Here is a 22770-nt window from a genome sequence, read left to right on the forward strand (position 1 = left end):
TCAGCGGTAAGGCCCGGCCCCTCCTGGGCACTCTGTCCTCCCAGGACCGTATTTCCCAGCAAAGCCACGAAATTCAGACTGACTCCTTCAATCCTCCCCTCAGCAACAACAGCTGTTACCGTTATTGTAAGAATACGAGCAGACCAAGGAAACGTCCAGTGACGGAAGCAGGTCCTGCCATTACTGGTCATTTCTTCCCCTGAGCCTCAGTTTTCCCATCTCCAAAATGGGGCAGAAATAGCAAACAGGTGGAGTCGGGAAAAGGGAGGGGGTTGAAGAATGGAGTTCGCCAAGCCAAGAGCCACCTCTCGGCGACAAGCAGGTCCGGCCGGGCGGCAGGGCCCGCCCCACTCCCGCCTGTCTGACTCGCTGTCTGGCCGCAGGTACCGGAAGGTGGTGTCCAACGTGTGCGAGGGTGGCGTGGACCCGCGGCAGAGCCCGGCGCAGCTGCAGTGCCCCCTCCTGCCGCCGCGGGGCCTGCACGTCGGCATCCGCGGCGAGGCGGTGGCCGTGCGGCCGGGGGAGGACGTGCTGTTCGTGGTACGGCAGGAACAGGTGAGGCGCCGCTTCAACCGGGCACACGGGGCGCCGGGCGGCGCTCTCTCCCCTCCACGTCGGTTAGGGCAGCGTCTTTGGACCAGCGGTTCCCGAATGGCGGGAGAGGGGAGAGTGGGCCGGGGGGGCTCCTTCCCCCCTTCCCAGGTCCAGACCAGCACTGAAACGATGAAACAGAGGGCGGAGGCAGGGAGGGAACGGAGCCGCGTGCAGCAGGCCCAGGCCCAGGGGGGCGTGGCTTCAAACATCTCTGTGTGTGTGTGTTCACCGCGCGGTGACGTCAGATTCCTGCCTTCCTGTGGGCGGCCGTAAAACTTTTTGAACCTCTCGTTATACTGAGTTAGTTAATTTTGGAATCATAAGAAAAGCAGGAAGTTTAAAAAAAAAACTGTAAAAATAAATGAATAAATAAATGCGATGATGCCAACCAAAAAAAAAAAAAAAAAAAAACAACCCACCGTTACGTATAATCTCATAGCCAAAGACAAATTCCGTAATAGATGATAGATAGATGGATAGGTAAATGGAGAGATAGATATCGATGATAAGCAGACATAGATAGATGATAGACTGATAGATAATGGATAGACATAGATACAAATACAGATGGATGGATATAGAAATATTTTGTGTGTCTGTATGTATATATATACACACATATATACACACACACAAATATATATATACACATACCTATATATAAATACATAAATTTCTTCCCCATCTCCTAGTCTTTTCTTTTCTTTAGTACAAGTGTTACATTTTTTTCTGATTTTAAAAACAGTATATACTCATTGTAGAATGTTGGAAAACCACATTAAAAACATAAGAATATATCACCAAAAATCCTGTTCTCCCAAGGTACCCACTGTTAATTTTTTAATTTCCTTCTAACCTATTTAAACTAATATGCAGCATGCTTATTTTTCTGATTATAGAAGTAACAAATGCTCATTGTAGAACATTCAAAAGCAGAAATTAGAAAAACTTACAAACGTGCAGGAAATTCAAAATGACAGAAAAGCACAAAGGGGAGGTCAGAACCCCCTGTTCCCACCCCCAGGGTCCCAGCCTCTCCCAGGCGCATGGCTCTCTTGCGCATTTGGGTCTTCGGTTAACAAATATGTAGCGTGAAATGAGTGGGGCTTTGTAATTGCATGTGCTTCGTGCCCAGGTGGGGCAGGGTGATGCTGACAGAGGTCTTTGATGTTGGAAAGCGGGGGCTCTGGTCCAGAGCAAAGAGCTGTACTCGTGGGCACCCGTGTGTCATCCCTCCCCGTGTCTAAGGGCTGTGCTCCCATCAGCCGGCTTTGTAGCTGGGGACACCCAGCCTCAGACAGGTGCAGCCACTCACCTGAGGCCACACAGTAACAGTGACAGAGCTGGCGTTAGGTCCAGGCCTGGGGCTCCGTGTGGACAGCGCCTGGTTCACGGCCCCCAGAAACGAGCTGATCCTGGGGTGGCCTCCCCTTCCCGCCTGTCCCCGTCCCCGTGGTGACTGAGCCTGGTTCTGAGAGTCACGCTTCAGCCTCGGGCAGCCCTGGGGTGGTGGGGGACCCTGTTCACAGCAGAGGAGGACGCAGCCCGCTGCCCAGCTTGGGACCACCCGGACCCTCAGAGGGGACCCAGCTGCCGCCCGGAGCTCCGGGACAGATTTGCAAGAAAAACGGCCGCCTGCTGCCCCCTAGAGCCTGGAGTCCCAGCAGCTAAGTCACACCTGCGGTGCTCCATCCAGAGCCAGGACAGGGTACGCCTGGCAGCCCACCGCCCCAGCGGGCTGGCACTCTCGACTGCAGCAGGCAGAGGTGAGGGGGCAACAGAAAGATGCTCTTGGGAGAGAGAGTCCAGTGCTCGCCGCTGTCCGGAAGAGGCCGCTGGCTCCCGTGTCGGGGCCTTGGGAAGGAGTGGGTGCAGGGTTGAGGTGGATACACACACTGGTGCACGCTCGTTCTCACACACACGGACACTCACACACACACATACATGTTCACGCATTCACATTCGTAACACAACCACAGACGCACACACCCAACCCAGGTGTGGAAACAGCGCTGGATTTAGGGGGATCCCAGTTCTGTAAATATTTAAGCACTGAAAATAAATCTGATGGAGAACCCAGAAACAGACCCACACAAGCAGGCCCGGCTGATTTTGGCCCAGGAGCAAAAGCATCTCGGTGGAGGGAGGATGGGCTTCAGCACATGAAGAGCCGGTAAAAATGAATCTCACACCTGGTGCAGAATCACCTCAAAGTGGATCACAGACTTAAATGGAAAATGGAAAACTATAAACCTTTTAGAAAAAAGATAGAGGAAAATAGCCGGAACCTAGGGCTAGGCACAGAGTTCTCAGACTTGGCACCACAAGCCCCATCCACGAAGGAAATCTGATAAATGGGACTTCGTCAAAATGCGACATTTTGCTCTGCGACAGACCCTAAGAAGACGAAAAGGCAGCCATAGAAGAAAATATTTACAAACCACAGCCAACAAGGACTAGTACCCAGAATACATGAAGAACACTCAGAACTCAACAGTAAGAAGACAAACCATCCAGTCAGAAAATGGGCAAAAGACATGGAGAGACATTTCCCTGAAGAGGGTGTACAGATGGCAAACAAACACATGAAACCACGTTCAGCATCATTAGCCATCAGGGAAATGCAAATCAAACCCTCAAAGAGGTGTCGCTGCACACCTACGGGGATGGCTAAACTAAAAAATAGTGACACCACCAAATGCAGGCGAGGCTGCAGAGAAACTGGATCCCTCCTACGTGGCTGATGGGAACGTAAAATGTATAGCCATTCCGGAAAAGTTGGTCGTTTCTTTAAAAGCTAAACATGCAACTACCATAGGAATCAGCAATTACACTCCTGAGAAATAAAGACTTACATTCACAGGGAAACCTTTACATCAAGGTTCACAGCAGCTTTATTCATAACAGCCAGAATCTGCAGACAACCAGATGTCCTGGATGGACAAGTGGATAACGCATGGTGGCACGTCCATCCCGTGGGTGGTACTCCGAAATAAAAAGGAACAGACTACACACCACAAGCTGGGTGAATCTCCGGAGAGCTATACTGAATGCAAAAGCTAATCCCAATGACTCCATACTTTCTGATTTCATTTATAGAACATTCTCAAAATGACAAAATTATAGAAATGGAGAGCAGGTTCTAATCCCATGGAGTCAGGGATATGATGGAAGGGGCGGGTATGACTGTGAAAGGGCAGCAGGAGGGACCCCAGTGGTGACTGAATCAGTGTGGATTCCCTATTTGTGACATTGCTGTTCTGCAGGATGTTAGCACATGGGGAACTGGGTACCAGGGACGTGGGGCTCTCTGTATTATCCGTTACAGTTACATGTGAATTGGCAGTTGGCTCAGCATGAAACATCTGAGTGTTTTTGAAGCACACAGTAATAAACACACACACACAGATCTGCCTGGAAACACCACGGTGTGGGTGGCGGGTGTTGCAGTGACGTTACCGTTTTTCCTTTCTAGCTCCTTCGCTTTGCCTTTTGTATTCTCTCCTTGTCCTACATTGACACTGTATTACTTTCCCGATTATGACGAGGTGTTTTAAACAAGGAAATGTTTCAATAGTTAAACTTGCACCTGTCTTAGTTGCTTGCAGGCAGGACTCAGGGTCCCCAGGAGGGGGTGGCACCTGCCCATCAAAGCCGCAGGTCCCGACTCAGCCAGAAGCACCTTCCTCTCCCAGGATGCAATACAGGAAATCCCTCCCTCTCAGAACAAATCGGACTTGAGACACCCGGCCCCCGTGAGAGCACCGGCCCGTGGGCCAGCCTGCGGGTTCTGGGCTCACAGAGCCTCAGTCTTCCAACCTATAAAATGGGGATAATAGAACGTACTTGTATAAGGTGCCTGAGGCCATCACAGCAGTGGCCACAAACTGGGTGGCCTGAAACAACACACATTTCTCCTCTCACAGTTTTGGAGGCTAGAAGTCCAAAATCATAGTGTCAGTAGGGCTGGGCTCCCTCTGGAGGATCTTTCCTTGTCTCTGCAGCTTCTGGGGGCTCCAGGCATCCCTGGGCTGTGGCCGCATTCCCTCCGGCCTCTGTCTTCACATGGCTTCTCCTGTGTCTCAAATCCCCTTCCTTTTTCTTATAAAGACCCCAGTCATTGGATTTAGGTCCTGTTCTAATCCGGTGTGACCTCATCTTAACTAAGGACATCTGCAAACACCCTATTTCTAAATAAGGTACATTCTGAGGTTTCAAGTGGACTGAATTGGAGCGGGGGCAGGGATGGACACTATTCAACCTATTACACCATATTTGTGAAGAAAGTTAGATGAACATAATTTACTTAAAAGTATTCTATCAAGTTTTCAGGTTTGGCAGGTGTAAAATAAGAGGATTGCTAAACAGTTAGTGATGACCCTGCTTGTTCTTGATCACTAGGGAATGGTTTCCTGGGTGTTCCTGCAGCAGGGGGAGGGGTGGCAGGAAGGGACGATGCGGGGTGGGGGGAGGGAGGGAGAACATGAGACTGAATATGAGAACTTCTTGCCAGAAAGTTGAAAAAGTTATTGTTCCCTTCGCTCAATTTCCTCCCCACGACTCTATGAGGAAAATACGGTTATTGGAAGGATAAGCCTCGTGGCGGGGAGTATACAGATGATTGGACAGCTTGTGTGGGTGGGGAAACGCCTGGAAGAGGCAGCGGTGGGTGGGAGCCCCTTCCTGCACAGAGCCCGTGCGTACGACCATCACTCCTGGCACAACATAGAATGAGATAAAAGAAAAATGCAGTAATCGCAGCATCACAGAGGGAAAAATAATGTTTTCTTAATTTCCTGGGAGACTAAGGGTCTTCCTACACGCACACATCTTCCTAGACATGTTACTGAAACCGTCCAGCATGTGCTAGGCCCCTTCCCGCCCTCCTGGCTCCTGGCTGAGGCCTCGGTGGGCCTCCCTGGCCCCTATCCCCACCCCTGAACTGCCTCCCTGCCTTCACCCGTGGGCCCTGACCCCTCTCCCTCTCTGCAGCTGGGTGATCTTTCTAATGCAAACCTGGCCCTGGCCCCTGCTTCCACCCACGTCCTACAGCTCTCAGCCCAGCCCTCCAGGCTGGGAGCCCCAAGGGCAGAACAGATCTGGTTCCCTGGGGTCCCCAGGCCACTCACTTTGAGGAAAGGAGTGAGGGAATGAATGATTGAATGAATGAGTGAATGCCCCATCGCTGGCCCCCAGCTTTGCAGGCCACTCCTAAGTGGCCCTGTGGTGTTTCCTGCAGGGCGATGTCCTGACCACCAAGTACCAAGTGGACCTGGGGGACGGCTTCAAGGCCATGTACGTGAACCTCACGTTGACCGGGGAGCCCATCCGGCACCGCTATGAGAGCCCTGGCGTCTACCGCGTGTCCGTCAGGGCAGAGAACATGGCGGGACATGACGAAGCAGTGCTGTTTGTCCAGGTCAACTGTAAGTCCATCGTCCCTTTGAGGCCAAGTGTCTCTCCTTGTGACAGAGACCTGGTTCTTGGGGAAGCACAGGGAGACCAAGGGCAGGGAGGCAGGCAGGCTGGGCTCGAGTCCACACCCATGGTGGTCTGTGCAGCAATGGGGTTGGTGGTGATGGTGGTGGTTGATGATGATGGTGGTGGTGGTGGTGATGGTGGTGGTGATGGTGATGATGACAGAGATGACGGTGGTGATGATGGTGATGATGATAGAGGTGATGGTAATGATGGTGATGATGGTGGTGATGGTGATGGTGGTGGTGATGGTGATGGTGGTGGTGATGGTGATGGTGATGATAGAGGTGATGGTGATGATGGTGATGATGCTGGTGGTGGTGATGGTGGTGGTGATGGTGATGGTGATGGTGATGATGATAGAGGTGATGGTGATGGTGATGATGATAGAGGTGATGGTAATGATGGTGATGATGGTGGTGGTGGTGATGGTGATGGTGGTGGTGATGCTGGTGGTGGTGGTGATGGTTATGGTGATGACGATAGAGGTGATGGTGGTGATGGTGGTGGTGATGGTGATGGTGATGATGACAGAGATGATGGTGGTGATGATGGTGATGATGATAGAGATGATGGTAATGATGGCGGTGATGATGGTGGTAACGATGGCGGTGATGGTGGTGTTGGTGGTGGTGGTGGTGGTGATGATGGTGATGGTGGTGATGAGGTTGATTGTGATAGTGACTGACAGCAACCTGTGACATGGCCAGCGCCCTGATGCCCTCTGACCCCTAACCTTTTTCTGGCCCCTGCAGCCCCCCTGCAGGCCCTCTACCTCGAAGTGGTTCCTGTCATTGGCATCAACCAGGAGGTGACCCTCACAGCTGTGCTGCTGCCCCTGAACCCCAACCTCACCGTCTTCTACTGGTGGATTGGCCACAGCCTGCAGGTACGCTGGCCCCGGGCCCCTGGCAGCCCTTCCTTCCCACAGGCTCCCATCTGGGGTGGAGAGTGGGGCAGGCCCCACCCTCCATACTGGGCAGGACACATCGTGTGACACCGTGGAGGTGAGGAAATCACACACCGACTCTTCCTTCACCCTGAGCATCTGTTTGGGGTCCGGCCATGTCTGAGTGTGGTGGACGGGGGATGAATCGGGTCAGACCCAATTCTAGGGAAAGATGTGGGAACATAGTAGGTGACCTAAGTTAGTGTGTGACAGGTGTCACAGGAAGGAGACAGGTGATGCGTCTGGGAGTTCCAGAAGAGATCAGGCCATTTCTAATTATTGCATGGGAGTAGTCAGGGAAGCCTTCATGGAGGAGGGGGGCCCCGGGGGCTGGACCCAACCTCAGAAGCCTCACCCAGGGCTGTGGGTTGTATCCTGTGGGCAGTGGGGAGCCAAGGGCAGATGCCTGGTAGGAGACCCTGAGGGCCTTTGCAGGTGAAGCTGCCCATCCTTAGGCCGGGGGGTGCCTCAAGACCCAAAGGGGGATCCTTCATTTATTCAGCAAACGGCAGCCCTTCACCGCCAAGCAGAAAGCCCCAAACAGTGGCTGAGGGTCCAGACCAGGAGGGGCCCTGGACTCCGGACTGTGTTTCCCTGGCATGGGGAGGGTCGAGGAAGGGGCTCGGGCTCCGGGTTCGAATGGCGACTCAGCCCCTTGCAACCGAGCTCTTGGGGCCGGTCGCTGCACCTCCCCAAGCCTCTGCCTCCCCGTCTACAAGGTCCGAGGTAATAGTGAGGCCCAATCGGATGAGTGTGCCCACCCCACAGGGTGGGTGCTGAGCCGGCCACTGGGGTCCGAGGATGAAGGTGCCATAGCCCGGCTGAGCGTGGAGGGGGCGAGAAGGTGAAAGGGATCGGGGGGTGGGGGGAGGCCCTGCCTGGCAACCACCACGCGCCTTCGACGCCATTCCCGGACTGGGGCTCGGAGCCTCTGGAGGGAAGGGGCACTGGGAGACGGCGTCCGTGCTGGGGAGCTCAGGACCGGGCGCCTCGGGGGGACCCTCTCCATACCCGCCGGGGGCTCTCAGTGAGCACTCTCAGTGCAACCCTGGCCGCACACCGGGGCCAGCTCTCCGGCCCAGCCCTGACCCCCGCTCGTGCCCGCAGCCCCTGCTGTCCCTGGAGAACTCTGTGACAACACGGTTTGGGGACACAGGGGACGTGCGCGTGACGGTGCAGGCTGCCTGCGGGACCTCCGTGCTGCAGGACTCCAAGGTGGTCCGCGTGCTGGGTGAGTTACCCCCCTCCCCGCCCCCCGGGACAGGCAGCACAGCTTCTCCTTCTCAGGAGCTCAGGGTCGGGGGCAGGCGGTGTATATGCCACCGACGTCCTGGTCATCCCAGGGAGGGCCCAGCGGGGCAGAGGGGCCAGCAAACGCAGCTCTGACGCCCCCGGCCTTGCTGGCCTCCATTTCCCCATCTGTAAAATAAATACCGACAATTCCTACGTCCATGGCATTCACAGGCTCCACATGGCACAAATGAGGACGCGGCTGAGGGGCGTGACAAGGTCACCCAGCAGCAACAGAGCTGGGGTCGGGCACCGGGTCTGCCTGCCCACCGGGTGCCTGTCCTCAGCATCCTCGTCATCTGAGGATTGTCACGTGATTATATCAATTTTGTTGAGAGTCCTGCTCTGAATCCGTGTCCCATTTATCGGTGCTCACTGGGGGCTCTGAGCCCCCCGGGAGACATTTACAATAGAAAATAAGTCCTAAGAATGGAAGAGACACCCCCCCCTCCAGCACCATGTTGCCCTCATCACCACACTGATAAACCCTCATTTTGCTTTAAGAACAGCCTCTCCTGTGGACAGCAGCCATCAGTTAAATATTTAGGGGACTGCCCTCAGCCATTCCTTCATTCACGAGCATGTGGGCAGCAGGCCCTGAGCCCAGAGCCTTGAAACAGTCACCTCCACCTGCACTGCATGGTCACGGTTCACAGGGCACTTGTCCCTTGAGCTGCTCATCCCTGCAAAGCCTCCTCCCATTTTACAAATCAAGAAACCAAGGCTCGGGAGGTAAACAGAGAGATTGCAGTTCACTCTGAGACTCCTGGTGCCGGGTCTTTTTTACCCCCTGCTGCTTGTGGCTCTAGAATAGGTTTCTGAGTTGCGGACCCTGGGAAATGTGAGAGACAGAGAAAGTGGGGACTCTGCTCTCCAGGGACTCTTACTCTGGTGGGGGGACCAGCCCAGTCAAAGTCCATGGATCCCTGGGGGACGAGAAGTCAACGTCGTAGGGCGTGTATGTCTGACACATACACTGACTCATACACGTGTGAGCTGACGGGGCAAATCACACAGCAGGCTTGGCCCTCCCTCCAGGGCAGCACTGCTGTCCTCGTCATTGTCATCTTTTTTGTCGTTATTATTATTATTAAATGGCAGCCAGTGGAGTGGGCCCTGCCCGGGACAGCTGCTGGCACACAGACTGGGAAGCCTCTTGTTTTCTGAAAGTGGGCCGCAGGACCCACACCCAGGGCCAGCCCTGGACCATCCAGGGGGTGTGGCCACCGTCCGCAGAGGAAGCGGGGCCGGGCGCCCAGGACTGACCCACTCTCCCATCTCTGCCTCTTTCCAGATCAATTTCAGGTCATGCCTCTGCAGTTTTCCAAGGACCTGGACGCTCACAACCCCAACACCCCCGAGTGGAGGGAGGACATTGGCCTCGTGGTGTCCCGGCTCCTCTCCAAGGTGCCCCCAGCCCACCACTGGCAAAACCACCTGCCCACCTCTGGGTTGTGGGTGCCCCAGAGAAGCGGGGGCTGTGGAGCCCCCAGGAGAGGGCAGGCGGGCTGCCCTGCAGTCCTGATGCTCTGTCCTTCACATCGGCTGACAGTGGCGCTTGGAAGCCATGTAGGGTCCTCTTACCTGGCCCTGGGGGACATGCAGCCAGACTGTCACCTTGCAGAGGAGGGACAGGACTGCCTCTTCCATGGACATCTAGTGAGCACCAGCTGTTTGCACAAGACGCAGTTGCTGTCCTACAACAGAATCTCTTTAAAGGGATTTTCATTTATTCACTACGTTTCTCTTCTGGGCTGGATACTGGAGACAGAGAGATGAGTCAGTGTGATGGCTGACCTCAGGGAGCTCACAGAAAGCAAAGGCAGTGCGTCAGGGTGGGCATAGGGCACTCGAGGCCCTTGGGCCCCCAGTGGGAGAAAACCCAGCCCTCTAGAGTCATCCAAGGCTGTCACAGACTGAGGCCCACCCTGGCCATGCCTCCCTTTGGCCCATTAATAATTCGGGTAATATTGTCCTGGGTGTTGAAGGATGAATAGGAGTTTGCCAGATGAACATGCATGGAGTGGGACTTTCAGGAGACAGAGCTTTGTGGGTTGAGGGAGTTGCGTGGTCAGGAGCCCTGACACTTGGGAGGACAGTAGCCAGGGAGGGGCCTGCTCACCTGGGCATGGTGGGAGGAATGAGCTGAAGGGGGCAGGCCTGGCCGAGCGGAGGCTGGGGCGGTGGCCAAAGGCTGAGGGACCAGGAGCGCTGGGCTGCAGTAGGTAGAAGGCAGTGCCATAAGCTGCTGGGGCCATGACTCCAGGTGTACAGAGGTCAGAAATGGCCAAGACTCAGACAGGCCACTCAGGGAGAGAGGGTATTCCTGGGCCCCTGGAGTGTGGCAGGGGACAGAGAAGGCCGGTGGATCAGAATGGCTGTCTGTGTCCCCGCAGGAGACCAGCATCCCCGAGGAGCTGCTGGTGACCGTTGTAAAGCCGGGGCTGCCCACCTTGGCCGACCTGCACGTGCTCCTGCCCCCTCCCACGCCCACGAGGAAGAGGAGCCTCACAAGTGACAAGGTATCTCCTGCGGCCACCGGGCCGGGTCCTCCCCACGCCGCCCAGGGTTTGGTGGTGATTCCCGACAAGCACGGGGACCTCAGCGTCTCCTCATCACGTAAAGGCTTATCTCTCACCAATCACTGCCCCTCCTCCCCCTTGTGGCTACACCAAGGTCACAATGGTGGGGGAGTGGGGGGGACCAGGGCATTGGGCAGGACCACCCGCTCAGGGGGACGCTCCACTTTCACTCCCATTTCATTGGCTAGAGCTGGTCACACTGCCCCAGCCTCACTGCGAGGGGTGAGCACCGGCCAGGGGATCCCGGGCGACAGTTTCAGAACCTCCAACTAGGACGGGGACTCAAAAGATGAATGGTGGGGGGGACTTCCCTCGTGGTCCAGCGGTTAAGACTTCACCTTCCAATGCAGGGGTTGGGGGTTTGATTTCTGGTCGGGGAGCTAAGATCCCATATGCTTTGCGGCCAAAAAACCAAAACATAAAACAGAAGCAACATTGTAACAAATTCAATAAAGACTTTAAAAATGGTCCACATCAAAAAAGAAAAAAGATGAATGGGAAGAACTTCACGCCCTCTAGGGCGGCTGTAATTCCGTGCCAAGCAGCCAGTAATGAGTGTGGACGAGGATGTGGAGAAGCTGGCCCCTCATTCACTGCTGGGGGAGCGGAAAATGATGCAGCCACCGTGGAAACAGTCTGGTGGTTCTTCAAACAGTTAAACACAGAGTTACCAAATGATACAGCAGCCCCACCCCCGGGAGTGTACCAAAGAGAACTGAAAATGTATGTCCACACACACACGTGTGTGCCCGAATGTTCACAGCCCCAAAGCGGAAACAACCCAGATGTCCACCCACAGGTGAGTGGATGAGCAGAAGGTGGTCCATCCGCACAGTGGAATATTACTCAGCCATCAAAAAGGATGCGATTCTGATCCAGGCTGCAGCTTGGATGAACATTGGAAACGTGATGTAAAGTGAAAGAAGATGGTCACAAAAAGCCACAGATTGTGTGATTCCATTTATATGAAATGTCCAGAACAGGCGAATCCACAGAGACAGCGCATCGCTGGTTGCTGGGGGCTGGGGGATGGGGAGTGGGAGTGACTGCTCACGGTTTTAGGGGTTTCCTTTGGGAGGAAGAAAATGTTCTGGAATTAGATAGTGGTGGTGGGCATGACTGTGAATATACTAAAAACCACTGAATTGTACACTTGAAGAAAGTAAATGTTATCTCAAAAAAAGATGAATCAGAACCGCAGCCAAGCTCTGAGCTGATCGAGAAGACAGATGCTCATGCAGACGGTCTGGAAAGAGTGACCCGCACGGAGGCACGGGTACAGCAAGACCAGCAGGACCCCTGTGGCTGGGTGGTAGCGTCCCATTTTACAGACGAGGGAAGTGAGGCTCAGTGAGGCCCCCACCGGGAAGCACAGCGCGGGCGTGGCGCCCCACTGTCACTCTGGCTGCCAAACCGTGCTCGAGCCACTCCCGGGCGGCCTCCTGGTGGACCTGTGCCTGTGCCAGCCTGACCCACAGCCCGTCCCAAAGGGCGTCCACATCCGCACCTGGGGGCTCCTGGCCAAGCCCCCAGCCCCCGCTGATGCGGTGTCTCTGGAGGTGGGTCAGTGGCGGGTTGAGAGGCATCGACCCACTTCTCAGACGAGGAGCTGAGGGCAGAGGGGAAGGCTGCGGGGGTCCCAGGTGCCAGCACGGGGCTCGGGGGCTGCACCCACTCGGGGCGCTTCCGAGTGAGGGCTGGAAGGGAAGGAGGTGAGAGACGGGGGGACCCCACCCCCACTGTCCTGAGTGCTCAGAGTCTGCCACACGCCCGAAGCCAGCGAGAAAACTTAGCCGCGCGCCACGGCCCCGGACAGCAGCCTTGCCTTGCTGCGTGCGGAGCGCGGGGCTCAGGGCGCCACGCCCGATGCTCCTACGAATCCTCACGTTGACCTGAGAACGGAAAGGTGCAGCGACCCCTCCAGGCCATGAGGTCAAGGGGCAGAACCAGGTGTCTTCCCGGACCCTTCAGGTCTGGGGCTGTTGGCCTGTCGTTTACACAGTTCCCGACTCAGGACCCTCGTTCCGTGAGCAGGGAACGGGCCTCGTGGAGTCCCAGGTGCTGAAACGCTGCTCAGGGAAGCAGCCAGCAGAGTCCCCAGAGTATATCCCCCCGAGGCCCAGGGAGCAGAGCCACGGGGACCCCATCCCTGAGGGGGACCCCTCCCCCAACACATCTGCACCCACCTGTGCAGAGGGTGACGCCTGACACCCACGTGGACTGAGTGGTTCCCTTCTGAACATCAGGAAAATTCCCCCCTCCTGAACTGCCACACCAGCTGGGCGCCCCAGAGGCCAGCTGCCCCCTCCCCCCACCATGATCCAGCAACATCACCTCCTGGGATTTTTCTGCCTCAGGTGTGGGCTCACTTGCCTGCCTGGGTCACCTCTCCTGTCTCTGTCTTGCCTTCTTCCTGGTCTTCCACCTCCAAGAAGCCTCCCCTGATTACTTCTGGGGTTGGGGGCCTCCTGGAGCATCCCTGGGTTTCCCCAACTTTACCACACTCCATGGTCCTGACTAAAACTAGAGCTCTCTGAGGGCAGGGCCACATTTAGGTCACCTTGTGTCCCATTGTCGGTTCTTGGTGAGAGTTCACTGGTGGCTAGTATTCCCATTTTACAGAGGAGGCGACTGAGGCCCAGAGAGGCTGAGTGGCCCTCCCCTAGCCCCATGGCTCTGGAGGGTCAGGGTGGACATCTGCCCAGCTCTCCCGCTCCCTCTGCTGGGTCCCCGAGGACCCCCTCACTCCCCGCCCTGTGCTTTCAGAGGCTCATGGCCATCCAGCAGGTGCTGAATGCACAGAAGATCAGCTTCCTCCTGCGTGGTGGGGTCCGGGTCCTGGTGGCCATGAGGGACGTGGACACAGGTGAGAGGCCTGGCCTGAGCTCACCTCTGTAGGGTGGGGTGGGCGTGTGTCCAGACCCCTCAGACGACACCCATTACCGTGGACACTGGGGGCAGAGGGACCCCCTCTGCCGCCCGCCCGCACGCTCCTCCTGGCCGGGTGGTTGCCTCCGGTTAAAACCCAGTCACACCGAGGGCCTCACGGTGCTCTCCGCGGACACAGCACGGAGCTCTTGCTTTAATTTATGTCATTTAGAGCCTCAGGTGACCCTGTCCCCGCCCCCCACCGTGGACCATCCTCCCCACTTTGGGGCAAGGATCTCTGCAGGAGCCGAAGAGCTGCGTTCTGCTCTGTGCAGCCACGTGTCCACACCAGCATCAATCTGGACGGAGGCGTTCTGTCCGCTTTCCAGGAGGAAGGACCGGGGCCGGGATCTACTCAGTGGGGGTCCTGGGCGCCAGGAGGCCGGCCGGTGCCCACACTGACCACTCACAGGCTGCTTTGCTCACAGGTTCTCCAAGCCTGGGAGGAGGTGGCGGCTACTGGGCGGTGGCAGTCCTCCTCCTCATCGGGCTGTTCGCCGTGGGAGCCTTCATCCTCTACAAGTTCAAAAGGCAAGGTCACCCGGCCTCCCTGGGCTAACCGGGCGTGAGGGCGGGGCCTGGGGGGGAGGGGGCGCAGCTTCCCAGCAGGGCCTTGGCGGGCTGTGGCTGTGCCGGCGGCGACGGGTCGTGGGGTGGGGAGGGGCCTCGTCTGGACCCACAGCCTGGCTCTGAGTCACCTTGATCCCAGAGGAGACAGCCGGCCGCTCACAACCCAAGGAGCATCCTCCACCCCCATCCTCCTCTCTGCTCCACGTGCCCATTTTACAGATGAGGAAACCCAGGCTCAGAGAGGTTAAGTGATCTTCCCAGGGCCACACAGCTGAGGAGTGAGGAGTGGGGCTCTGACCCCAGGCTGTGCCCAGCCCCCATGCTTCCCCCAGCACTCACCCACCCCTTCCCTCCGCAAGCATGATCCAGAGCTGCCGTGTGCCAGGCACTCCACTGGGAGGGGGCTCCAGCCTCCAGATGGAGCGGCTGCACGGGACACCCAGGGCCGGAGCGGGGGGGCGGCTGACACCCAGGGTGGGAGCGGGCAGGGGCTTGAGCCGAGGTTGGGTGGGTGGCAAGCGCACCGTGCGGTCATCGGGAGGGGTTGTGGTGCCTCTCTCCCCCTCTGACCTTAGTCCTCATCTGTGAAATGGGTTTAATAACCCTCGGTGCTGGGATTACTCGTGGGCACCCTCGAGGGCCTGGTGAATCTGAACTTACCCGGATTCTGGGCCTGGGAATGAGCAAAACGACCAGAAAGTGTCACCAGACTCATTTCCTGCAAAACGCAGCTGCCAGATCTGAGCCCGTTGTTTCTCCCCGTCTTGCTGGTTTGGCTCCAGTGGCCTTGGGGTCTCCCTGGTTCGGGTTGCTCTTGGGAACAGTCCAGAGACGGAGCTGACCCTCCCCTCCCTGCTCCTCTGAGGCCGAGGGTCCTTCCTCCCCCGAGCCCTGGACACTTCTGGGTCTCTGTCCTCCAGCACTGTTCACACTGGGCGACAGCCCCCCAACCTGCAGGGCAGCCCAGATGGCAGCAGGGCTGGGTCAGCCTCGAAGACCGGGCCACCATCCTGCCCTGCTGCTGACCAGCTCTGTGGTCCTGGCCAGTCTCTTCCCCTCCCTGAGCCTCAGTTTCCTCATCTGTAAAAGGAGACTAAGCAGGAGGAGGCTAGGACAAGGGAAGAAGAAGAGGGGGAGAAGGTGGGGAAGAGGAGTAGGGGGCAGGGAGGGGAAGATGGGGAGGGGAGGGGGGGTTGGGCAGGCGCAGACGCAGGCCCCCAGCTCCTGCAGACCTTCTCCTGTGCCCGTCTCCCTTGTTGCCATAACGCCGTGTTTAATTGGGACCTTGTGAAAACCGCCCGGCTCAGGCCTGGCTGAGGCAGGCCATGGGATGTGAGTCCTGAGAGGCTGAACGAGAAAAGGATTTAGATGCCGCCTCCCAAGTCAGAGCCGAGTTGGAGGCAATGGCTGGAGTTGGGACCTGCCCCCACCCCTTTCTCTTTCCCCTTGGACCGCCGTTTGGGCGCACCCATTTGGGCTTCTCTCAGGGCACTTGAGAATTGCAGGGCGGCAGGATTGCCTGGAGGTGGGCAGAAGGCAGGCCTGGCAGGTTGGGAGTGAAAGGGGCAGAATTCCGGTCTCTTTCAATTGCCTTCTTCAGACCCCCTGAAGGCCAGATTGCAGTTTCCACAAATTGCTCTGGATTTATCACACACAGTGTAAATGGCCCAGAAGGAACCTATTACCTTGTCCCCAGAGGACGGTGAGGGAGGACGAAGGGGAGGACCTTGCAGCAGCAGAGAGAAATGCCCCATTTGTCCAGAGGCTTTAAGCTCTGTGGAGCCCAGGGAGCTGGGCTCTCCTGGCTGACGCAGCAGTCAGTGTGGGCTGGGCCCAGCTGCGTAACAAACAGCCCCTAAGTCTCAGAGGCTCACAGCCATCAAGTGCTACAGTCCACTGGGTCTGGCCACATGGTCCAACCCACCCTGGGCCCTGAATGTGCATCCTGCCGTCTCAATATTTCCAGAGAACCGCCAGTGTCGGCGAGTGGCTCTGAGGAAGCCCACTCTCCCACTGAGTCTAGTTCCCTCTTCTGTAAATGGGGACCATGGGCTCTTTTGGGGCTTTGCTCCAACTAACTGGGGTGTTGAACATGAAGGAGCCTGGTCCAGGGGCCCCGAGCCCAGTCCCAGCTGAGGCAGAGGGGGCTGTGCCCTTGCTCTCCTCTCCCTCTGCCCTGGAGGGTATGGGAACTTGAGGACGGTGCAGCCAGCCCCAGAACCCCGGGCAGGGCTCAGCAAGCACCTCTCAGAGCCAGTCAACATCACGTGCCGTGTGGGAATGCATGCCAACCCAGCCAGAGCCCTGAGGTGCAAGGTGACGGGGACCTGAAAGAAAATAAAACAGCCTCTCCCTGCAACATGCCTGAGGGGAGACGGATGGACAGCAAGCACCCCATGTGCGGGGGCAGAGGGAAACCCAGGGCCGCGGGAGCTCACGGGAGGGAGGGCTTCCTGGAGGAGGTGGCTTGGAGCAGAGGCAGGGCAGGAGGCAGACCCAGGAGCGATGTCAGCACCACACAGAGGAATGGCCCAGGGCTCCGCTGGGGGCTTCTGGGGACAGGCATCCTGGGCAGAGCCCTGAGTCCCCACCTCCGTCCCGCAGGAAACGCCCCGGCAGGACCGTGTACGCCCAGATGCACAACGAGAAGGAGCAGGAAATGACGAGCCCCGTGAGCCACAGCCAGGACGTGCAGAGCGCCATCCAGGGTGAGGAGTTTATAGATGATGAGCTCCACTCACAGACTCTAGGTAATGCCCGCCCCGAAAACCCCCTCCCCTTCCCTCCCACCTGCCCCCCCCCCCCACTGGCTCTCCCCACCCTTACCAGCCGCTCTCTGCACCCCCTACACGGCGACCGCCCCACCCCTGGGTTGCTGTGAGGCCCCCAGACAAGCAGCCAGGAGGACACACCAGAAACGTGTCACCGTCGTGGGTTGTGTTGTCACCGCCCCTTTATCCCCTCCCACCCGTATCCACTGTGTCCCCGGAGCTGTGGGAGGTGGAATCGCTGTCCTCACCTTTTAAATGATTGGAGGTGAGGCTCAGAGAGGTGACGTTGCTCGCCCAGGCAGCACAGCAGACCAGTGGCTGACCTGGGATCCAGATGCAGGCCGGCCGGACCCCAAAGCCCGCGTGCCTCCTTTCTCCCTGGAGTGGTCGGGAGCTGACCACCCCCTCCTCCAGCTCCCCGACCTCGCAGCCCCACAGTCTCCCCGGGCCACCAGCCCAGCCGGGCTCCTCTCAGAGCCATGGTCCGCAGCCTCCCGGGACCGTGACAACAGCTCCCATTTCCTGGGCACTTGCTCCTCACCAGGCCCAGTGCTTCCCGACACTGTCTCGCAGCCAGCCTGGGAGGCAGGCCCTGGCCGTGTGCCCATTTGACAGATGGGACAGCTGAGGTTCACAGCAGCCACTCAGTCTCCCAAGTCACTTAGCAGATAAGAGGTGCAGCCGATTCTGTGTCCTTCCCCCGCGCTGCAGCCCAGGCTCGGGGCCAGCTCCCCCGTGCGCCCCAAGACCCCTCAGCCCAGGGCCGCGGTGGCTGGAGAGCGTCGGGGCCCCACGCGGCCTCCCGAGTGGTCACCCCCATCTTCATCAGGCGGTGTCGCACCCCACGTGAAAGGTGGTGGCAGAGGCTCCCAGTGAACCCGGGCTTCCCAAGCTCGGGCAGAGGAGTGGGCGTCCCAGGGAGGTGAGAGAGCGGCCCTCCTGCCTCCGCAGCTCTTTGCCGCCAAGCCCCGAAGAGCAGCGATAGCGTAATAATAAGGGATTCTTTCAATGGAGCGCTTAGTGTGCGCCAGGCCCTGCCCAAATCCTCAGGGGCAGTCCCTTCTGGACCCCCCTACCATCCTTTACGGGAGGCCATATTATCGTCCCCAAGTTACAGATGACAAAACCGAGGCCGTGAGGTGACACGCCTTGATGAGGTCTCCCCCGGCACGCGGGGCTCACCACCCCATGCCCCACCGCGGCCCCGCCGGAAGCTCTGGGCCGCTTCCTCCCCCCCGTGCCCGGGAGCTGGGGGGCTCTGGGCCGCCCGTGCCGGCTCCTTCCACCGGCCACGCCTCCGGCCCCCAGGCTCAGAACGCAGCCCCGCCCAGGACCCCGGCAGACCCCTGCCCATCTGACCGTCACTGTGCCCTTCTCTCTCCTGCTGCCTCCCGGGGCCTTGCCTCGCCGCCCTGCAGTGCCCCCTGCCCGGGGGGCACAGAGCCCCTCCTACCTCCCCCTGCTGCCGACGCCGGGCTGGCCACTGCAAGGCAGTGGGTGTGGTGCATGGTGGCGGGCATGGCCTCACCCCCGGAGGCCCCCTGGGTCCACTGCTTGTGCCGGCGCCAGGAGAGCCCACCCTCAGTCACCCCCCCCAGGAAACCTAGAGACGCCCACCCCTCCGCGTCCGCGTCCAGGCCCGACCCACAGGGCTGCAGGAAGCGCGGGATGCCCCGCACGCCGGTCGAGGCCACACCGTGTCCCGCACGGCCCTCCGTCCTCTCTCTGCCCCTGGGCCCCGGCGTGTGCTCACGCCTGGCGTCTCTGTGCCTCCAGGGAATCACTCCGGCGTGGTCCTGAGCGTCAACTCCCGAGAGATGCACAGCTACCTGGTGGGCTGATGCCGCTGGAGGCCGCGCCCAGAGCTCTCTCCTCTCCGCCGCTTCATCCCCCGTGGAGGGCACAGGACCACACGTGCCACCGGCACGGGGCTGGGACCGGCGTCCCCTCAGAGACCTCGGAAAAGCCTCCTCCTCCAGCTGTGTCCACGCAAGGCGACAGATGCGCCTCTGTCCAGCTCAAGCCCACCCAGCCCACGGCCGCCCAGGAGACCCGCCAGCTCCCGCCCCCCCCGGACACCAGGCCACGTGCCGCCCGCTGCGCCGCCTGCCCCCCCCCCCCCCCAGACTCTGGGCACTTCTCTGGACCTCACACAGCCGCCCTGGCTGCCCACGGCTGGTCACCGCAGCCGGGCCTGACTTCTCGGGGCCGAGGCTGGTCCCCCTGAGGCTGGGAGAGGCCGGGCTCTCAGCACCGCAGACCCGCCCCATCACCTGTGCCGCGGGCTCCCGTCCCAGCAGAGGGACAGCGGAGCCCTGCTTCCTTCCTCATAACCTCCAGGAAAGCAGCTCCCACCCACAGGACCGTCCCTCTGCAGGGGTGTCCACCGCCCCCTCCAGAATCCAGAAAGCCAGTGGTAGGCCCTCCCAATACCGCCTTCCACACCTCCCGCTGTCCTTCCTCTTTTTAAACTGCAGATAATGTAAATACCTCTCTAGGTAGCTGTTTGCATTTTGTGGGGGGACGGGGGGTGTTCAACTTCCTATTTTTATTGCCAGGCAGTAGCCCCATTCTCGGGAACCCCTTTTCCAGAATGCCCAGGGATGCTTCTCTGCCCCTTCTGGCAGCCTTCTCTCCTGGGGCCCACAAGGCCAAGGCTCTCCCTGGCTTCCCCCCTGCCCCCCCCCTCGCCCCAGCCCCCCACAGGGTCCTAGGGATCCAGCGCCTGCACTTCCGAAGGAAGCCAGCAGGCGGCGCCCTCGCACGGGGTTCCCGCCTGCGGGATCCCGTCTTAGTGGCCGCGGTGGGAACGGCCTCTAGATGCCCAGAGTGTTCTGTGCTTCCTCATAGCTTGAGGGACGCACGTAGAAACCGGGAACCAGGAGGGGTTTCGAATGGCAGAGCCCGAAGGGCCGCCAAGTAGTGTGCTCCTCGTTTTGAAGATGGAGAAACTGAGGCCCAGAGAGGGAGTGACTTTCCCAAGGTCACACAGCAAGACGGCAGCAGAGGTGCCCAGGAGCCAGCCCCCTGCTGCCCGTGCAGTGTGATTCCACTCACTCACAGACGCCTAGAATCAGGGACACTAGGGATATATGGGGGCAGATTTTCACCTTTTGCCTTGAAACTGGAAATCAGTATCCCCTCCCCATCCTCTCCCTCCTCCCCCTCCCCCCACACCAGGCTGGGCTCTCAGGTGGCCGGGGGCCTTCCCCTCAGAGGTGGGGACACCAGAGCCCAGGCTAGGAACTCCCTGGCCGTGGGAAGTCCGGAATGAAGCCTGGGGGGCATTAGCCCACTTGCCCAGAAAAGAAACGTGGCCTGCGGGAGGGAAGCCAGGGATGCATTCTCACACCCAGAACACGTGGGGGGCCCTGAATCCTTGTGGAGTGGGGGACCCCTGGAGTCCAGCTCCTTGTGTCACAAACGGGGACTCAGACCACCCGAAACCAACTCAGAAGGGGTCACTGCAGGTCACGGGGCAGGCGACGGTGGCGTCCCTCTCCCCACCCCGCCGGCCCACCGCCTGGAGCTCCTGGCCCAGCCCCGCAGAGCTCGCCCTGCAAGCCATCCTCAAGACCCTCCTCGGGGAAGGGCTGGGGCAGTGGACTCCATGCTGGAGCTGGGGGGCTGTGTGCGAGAGGCTGGGCTCTCCGGGACTTCTGCCTCCCCACAGCCTGCCCGAGGTCGCCAAAGACGGCTTAGGAACCCTGTGTCTCACTGTCCACCCGCACCCGGCCCGTCCTGTGAGTGTCAGAACCAGGGTCAGACATGAGTCAGCACTGTCCAGGTCCAAGGTCAAGGTCAACAAGGACACAGCCCCCAGCTCAGCAGTGCCTGCGGGCGACGACCCCTTTGCCCTTCATTGACCCTCAGCTTCATTCTCTCTGTTGGGGTAGGGTTTTCGCTTTCGCTCTTTGTGTTTTTCATGTATTTTATGTCATTATTTCTATTAAGAGCATTTTGGGTGTGTGGACCCAAGAACCTGGGAATAAGTCGGCACTTATAACCTGATACTTTCCCATCTCCATAATCGTATCGATCAACACATAGGTCTATGGATTTATCTGGTTCTACATTTGAGGTTCTGTGTATTTGGTGTACAGGTACACGCAGGCACCTGGGAATAACGGGCTGGGCTTGGGCAGCTAACGTTTCATTCAACCGGGTTGAGCCCATACTTCGTATATGCACATAACAGAGATGCGATCGATTCTTTCTTATTTTTCCTTTTTAAAAAACAATAAATCATTTGTGATGCTTTTAACAAAGATTAAATGAATACGATCAGCGTTTGCCTTATTATGAAGCTGTGTCAACATTTCCCTAAACATTCACCCAGGGCCCTAGAATTTCGGTGTCAGGGACACTGGGAGGAGCCGGGAGGAATTCCCGCACTTTGGGGGGCAGGTGCCGTGACACTGACCGTCTCCATCACGGGATCGGGACGTGCCACCCCAAAGCAGTGATGTCACCACACCCTCACACCCGTGTCACCTCACTTCTCCCCTGATGGCCGGCTGAGGGGCCCTGGAGCACAGCCCGTTTGCCAGGTGAGGCGCAGAGGGCCTGGGTTGAGAGCCTGGCAGGTGCACCCCAGCCGGACCGAAGCCCCTCGTCCCTGAAATGCCGTCCGCTTGTCTTCGAGGAGGCAGAGGAGCCAGGAGCAGATAGGAGAAAGCCGGACGTGGGCAGCTCACCACCCCCATGCACAGGCACACTCACACTCACACGGACACACTTAGACTCACACAAATACAGATGCCCCCCTCCTTCTCTGGATCACAGTATGTGGAGTTCAGTATCAACATCCTCAAAAACTTCCTGCCAGATCTCCTGCCCCTGCAAACCGGTGCCAGGCCCTGGGCCGGGGCCACGAGTGCACGAGACGAAGTCCCTGGGCCTGAAGGAGGCCCCGGGCCGGCGGGGAAGCTGACGATGACCACAGGGTCCAACAGGGAGGTGAGGGCCAGGGGCAGTGACCCCAACCAGTCCTTCCATAGCGGCCATGTTTGAGTGAGGCCAGCAGGACGAGAAGGAGGGGGTGCGTGGGACCATCCAGGGTGGGGGTGCCGTGCCGAGGCCAGGGTGGAGCGTGTATGTGCGTGTGAGTGACGTGTGGTGTGTGTGGTGTGTGTGTCTGGGTGTGTGTGCGGTGTGGTGTGTGTCTAGGTGTGTGTGTGTGAGATGTGTGGTTTGTGTGTGTGTATGGGGGTGTGTGTGTGTGGTGTGTGTGGTGTGTGTGTCCGTGTGTGTGGTGTCTGTGTGTGATGTGTTATGTGGGGTGTGTGTGTGTGTCTAGGTGTGTGTGTGTGTCTAGGCGTGTGTGTAGTGTGTGTGTGGTGTGTGTCTAGGCGTGTGTGGTGTGTGTGTGTGTCTAGGCATGTGTGTGGTGTGCGTGGTGTATGTGTGTCTAGGTGTGTGTGTGGTGTGTGTGCGTCTAGGGACGTGTGTGTGTGTGTGTGTGTGTGTGTCTAGGGGTGTGTGTGTGTCTAGGTGTGCGTGTGCCTAGGTGTGTGTGTGGTGTGTGTGTGTCTGTGCGGTGTGCGTGGAGAGACAGAGACAGAACCCGGGAGCTGGCACCCACGGTGCGTCTGGAGAGCTTCAGAAA

At 58.4% G+C, this 22770-nt stretch overlaps 1 protein-coding gene across 3 annotated transcripts in view; it reads left to right on the top strand.

Annotated features, from left to right (window-relative positions):
• SORCS2 (sortilin related VPS10 domain containing receptor 2) overlaps positions 1-19649 on the top strand; it is a 501532-nt gene extending 481883 nt beyond the window's left edge. For 2 of the 3 annotated variants that reach the window (XM_068543485.1, XM_068543487.1), the window contains 10 exons: positions 384-555; positions 5834-6020; positions 6828-6961; positions 8129-8252; positions 9606-9718; positions 10708-10833; positions 13660-13759; positions 14250-14352; positions 16996-17141; positions 18939-19649. In XM_068543485.1, the coding sequence (XP_068399586.1) occupies positions 384-555; positions 5834-6020; positions 6828-6961; positions 8129-8252; positions 9606-9718; positions 10708-10833; positions 13660-13759; positions 14250-14352; positions 16996-17141; positions 18939-19003 (1270 nt within the window). In that variant the 3' untranslated portion in view covers positions 19004-19649. The remainder of the gene's footprint in view (positions 1-383; positions 556-5833; positions 6021-6827; positions 6962-8128; positions 8253-9605; positions 9719-10707; positions 10834-13659; positions 13760-14249; positions 14353-16995; positions 17142-18938) is intronic. The other variant, XM_068543486.1, reaches the window with a different exon arrangement.
• Positions 19650-22770: the final 3121 nt, after the last annotated feature.

This window comes from Eschrichtius robustus, chromosome 4 (genome assembly GCF_028021215.1).
Source record: "Eschrichtius robustus isolate mEscRob2 chromosome 4, mEscRob2.pri, whole genome shotgun sequence".
In the NCBI taxonomy this organism is placed as follows: domain Eukaryota; kingdom Metazoa; phylum Chordata; class Mammalia; order Artiodactyla; family Eschrichtiidae; genus Eschrichtius; species Eschrichtius robustus.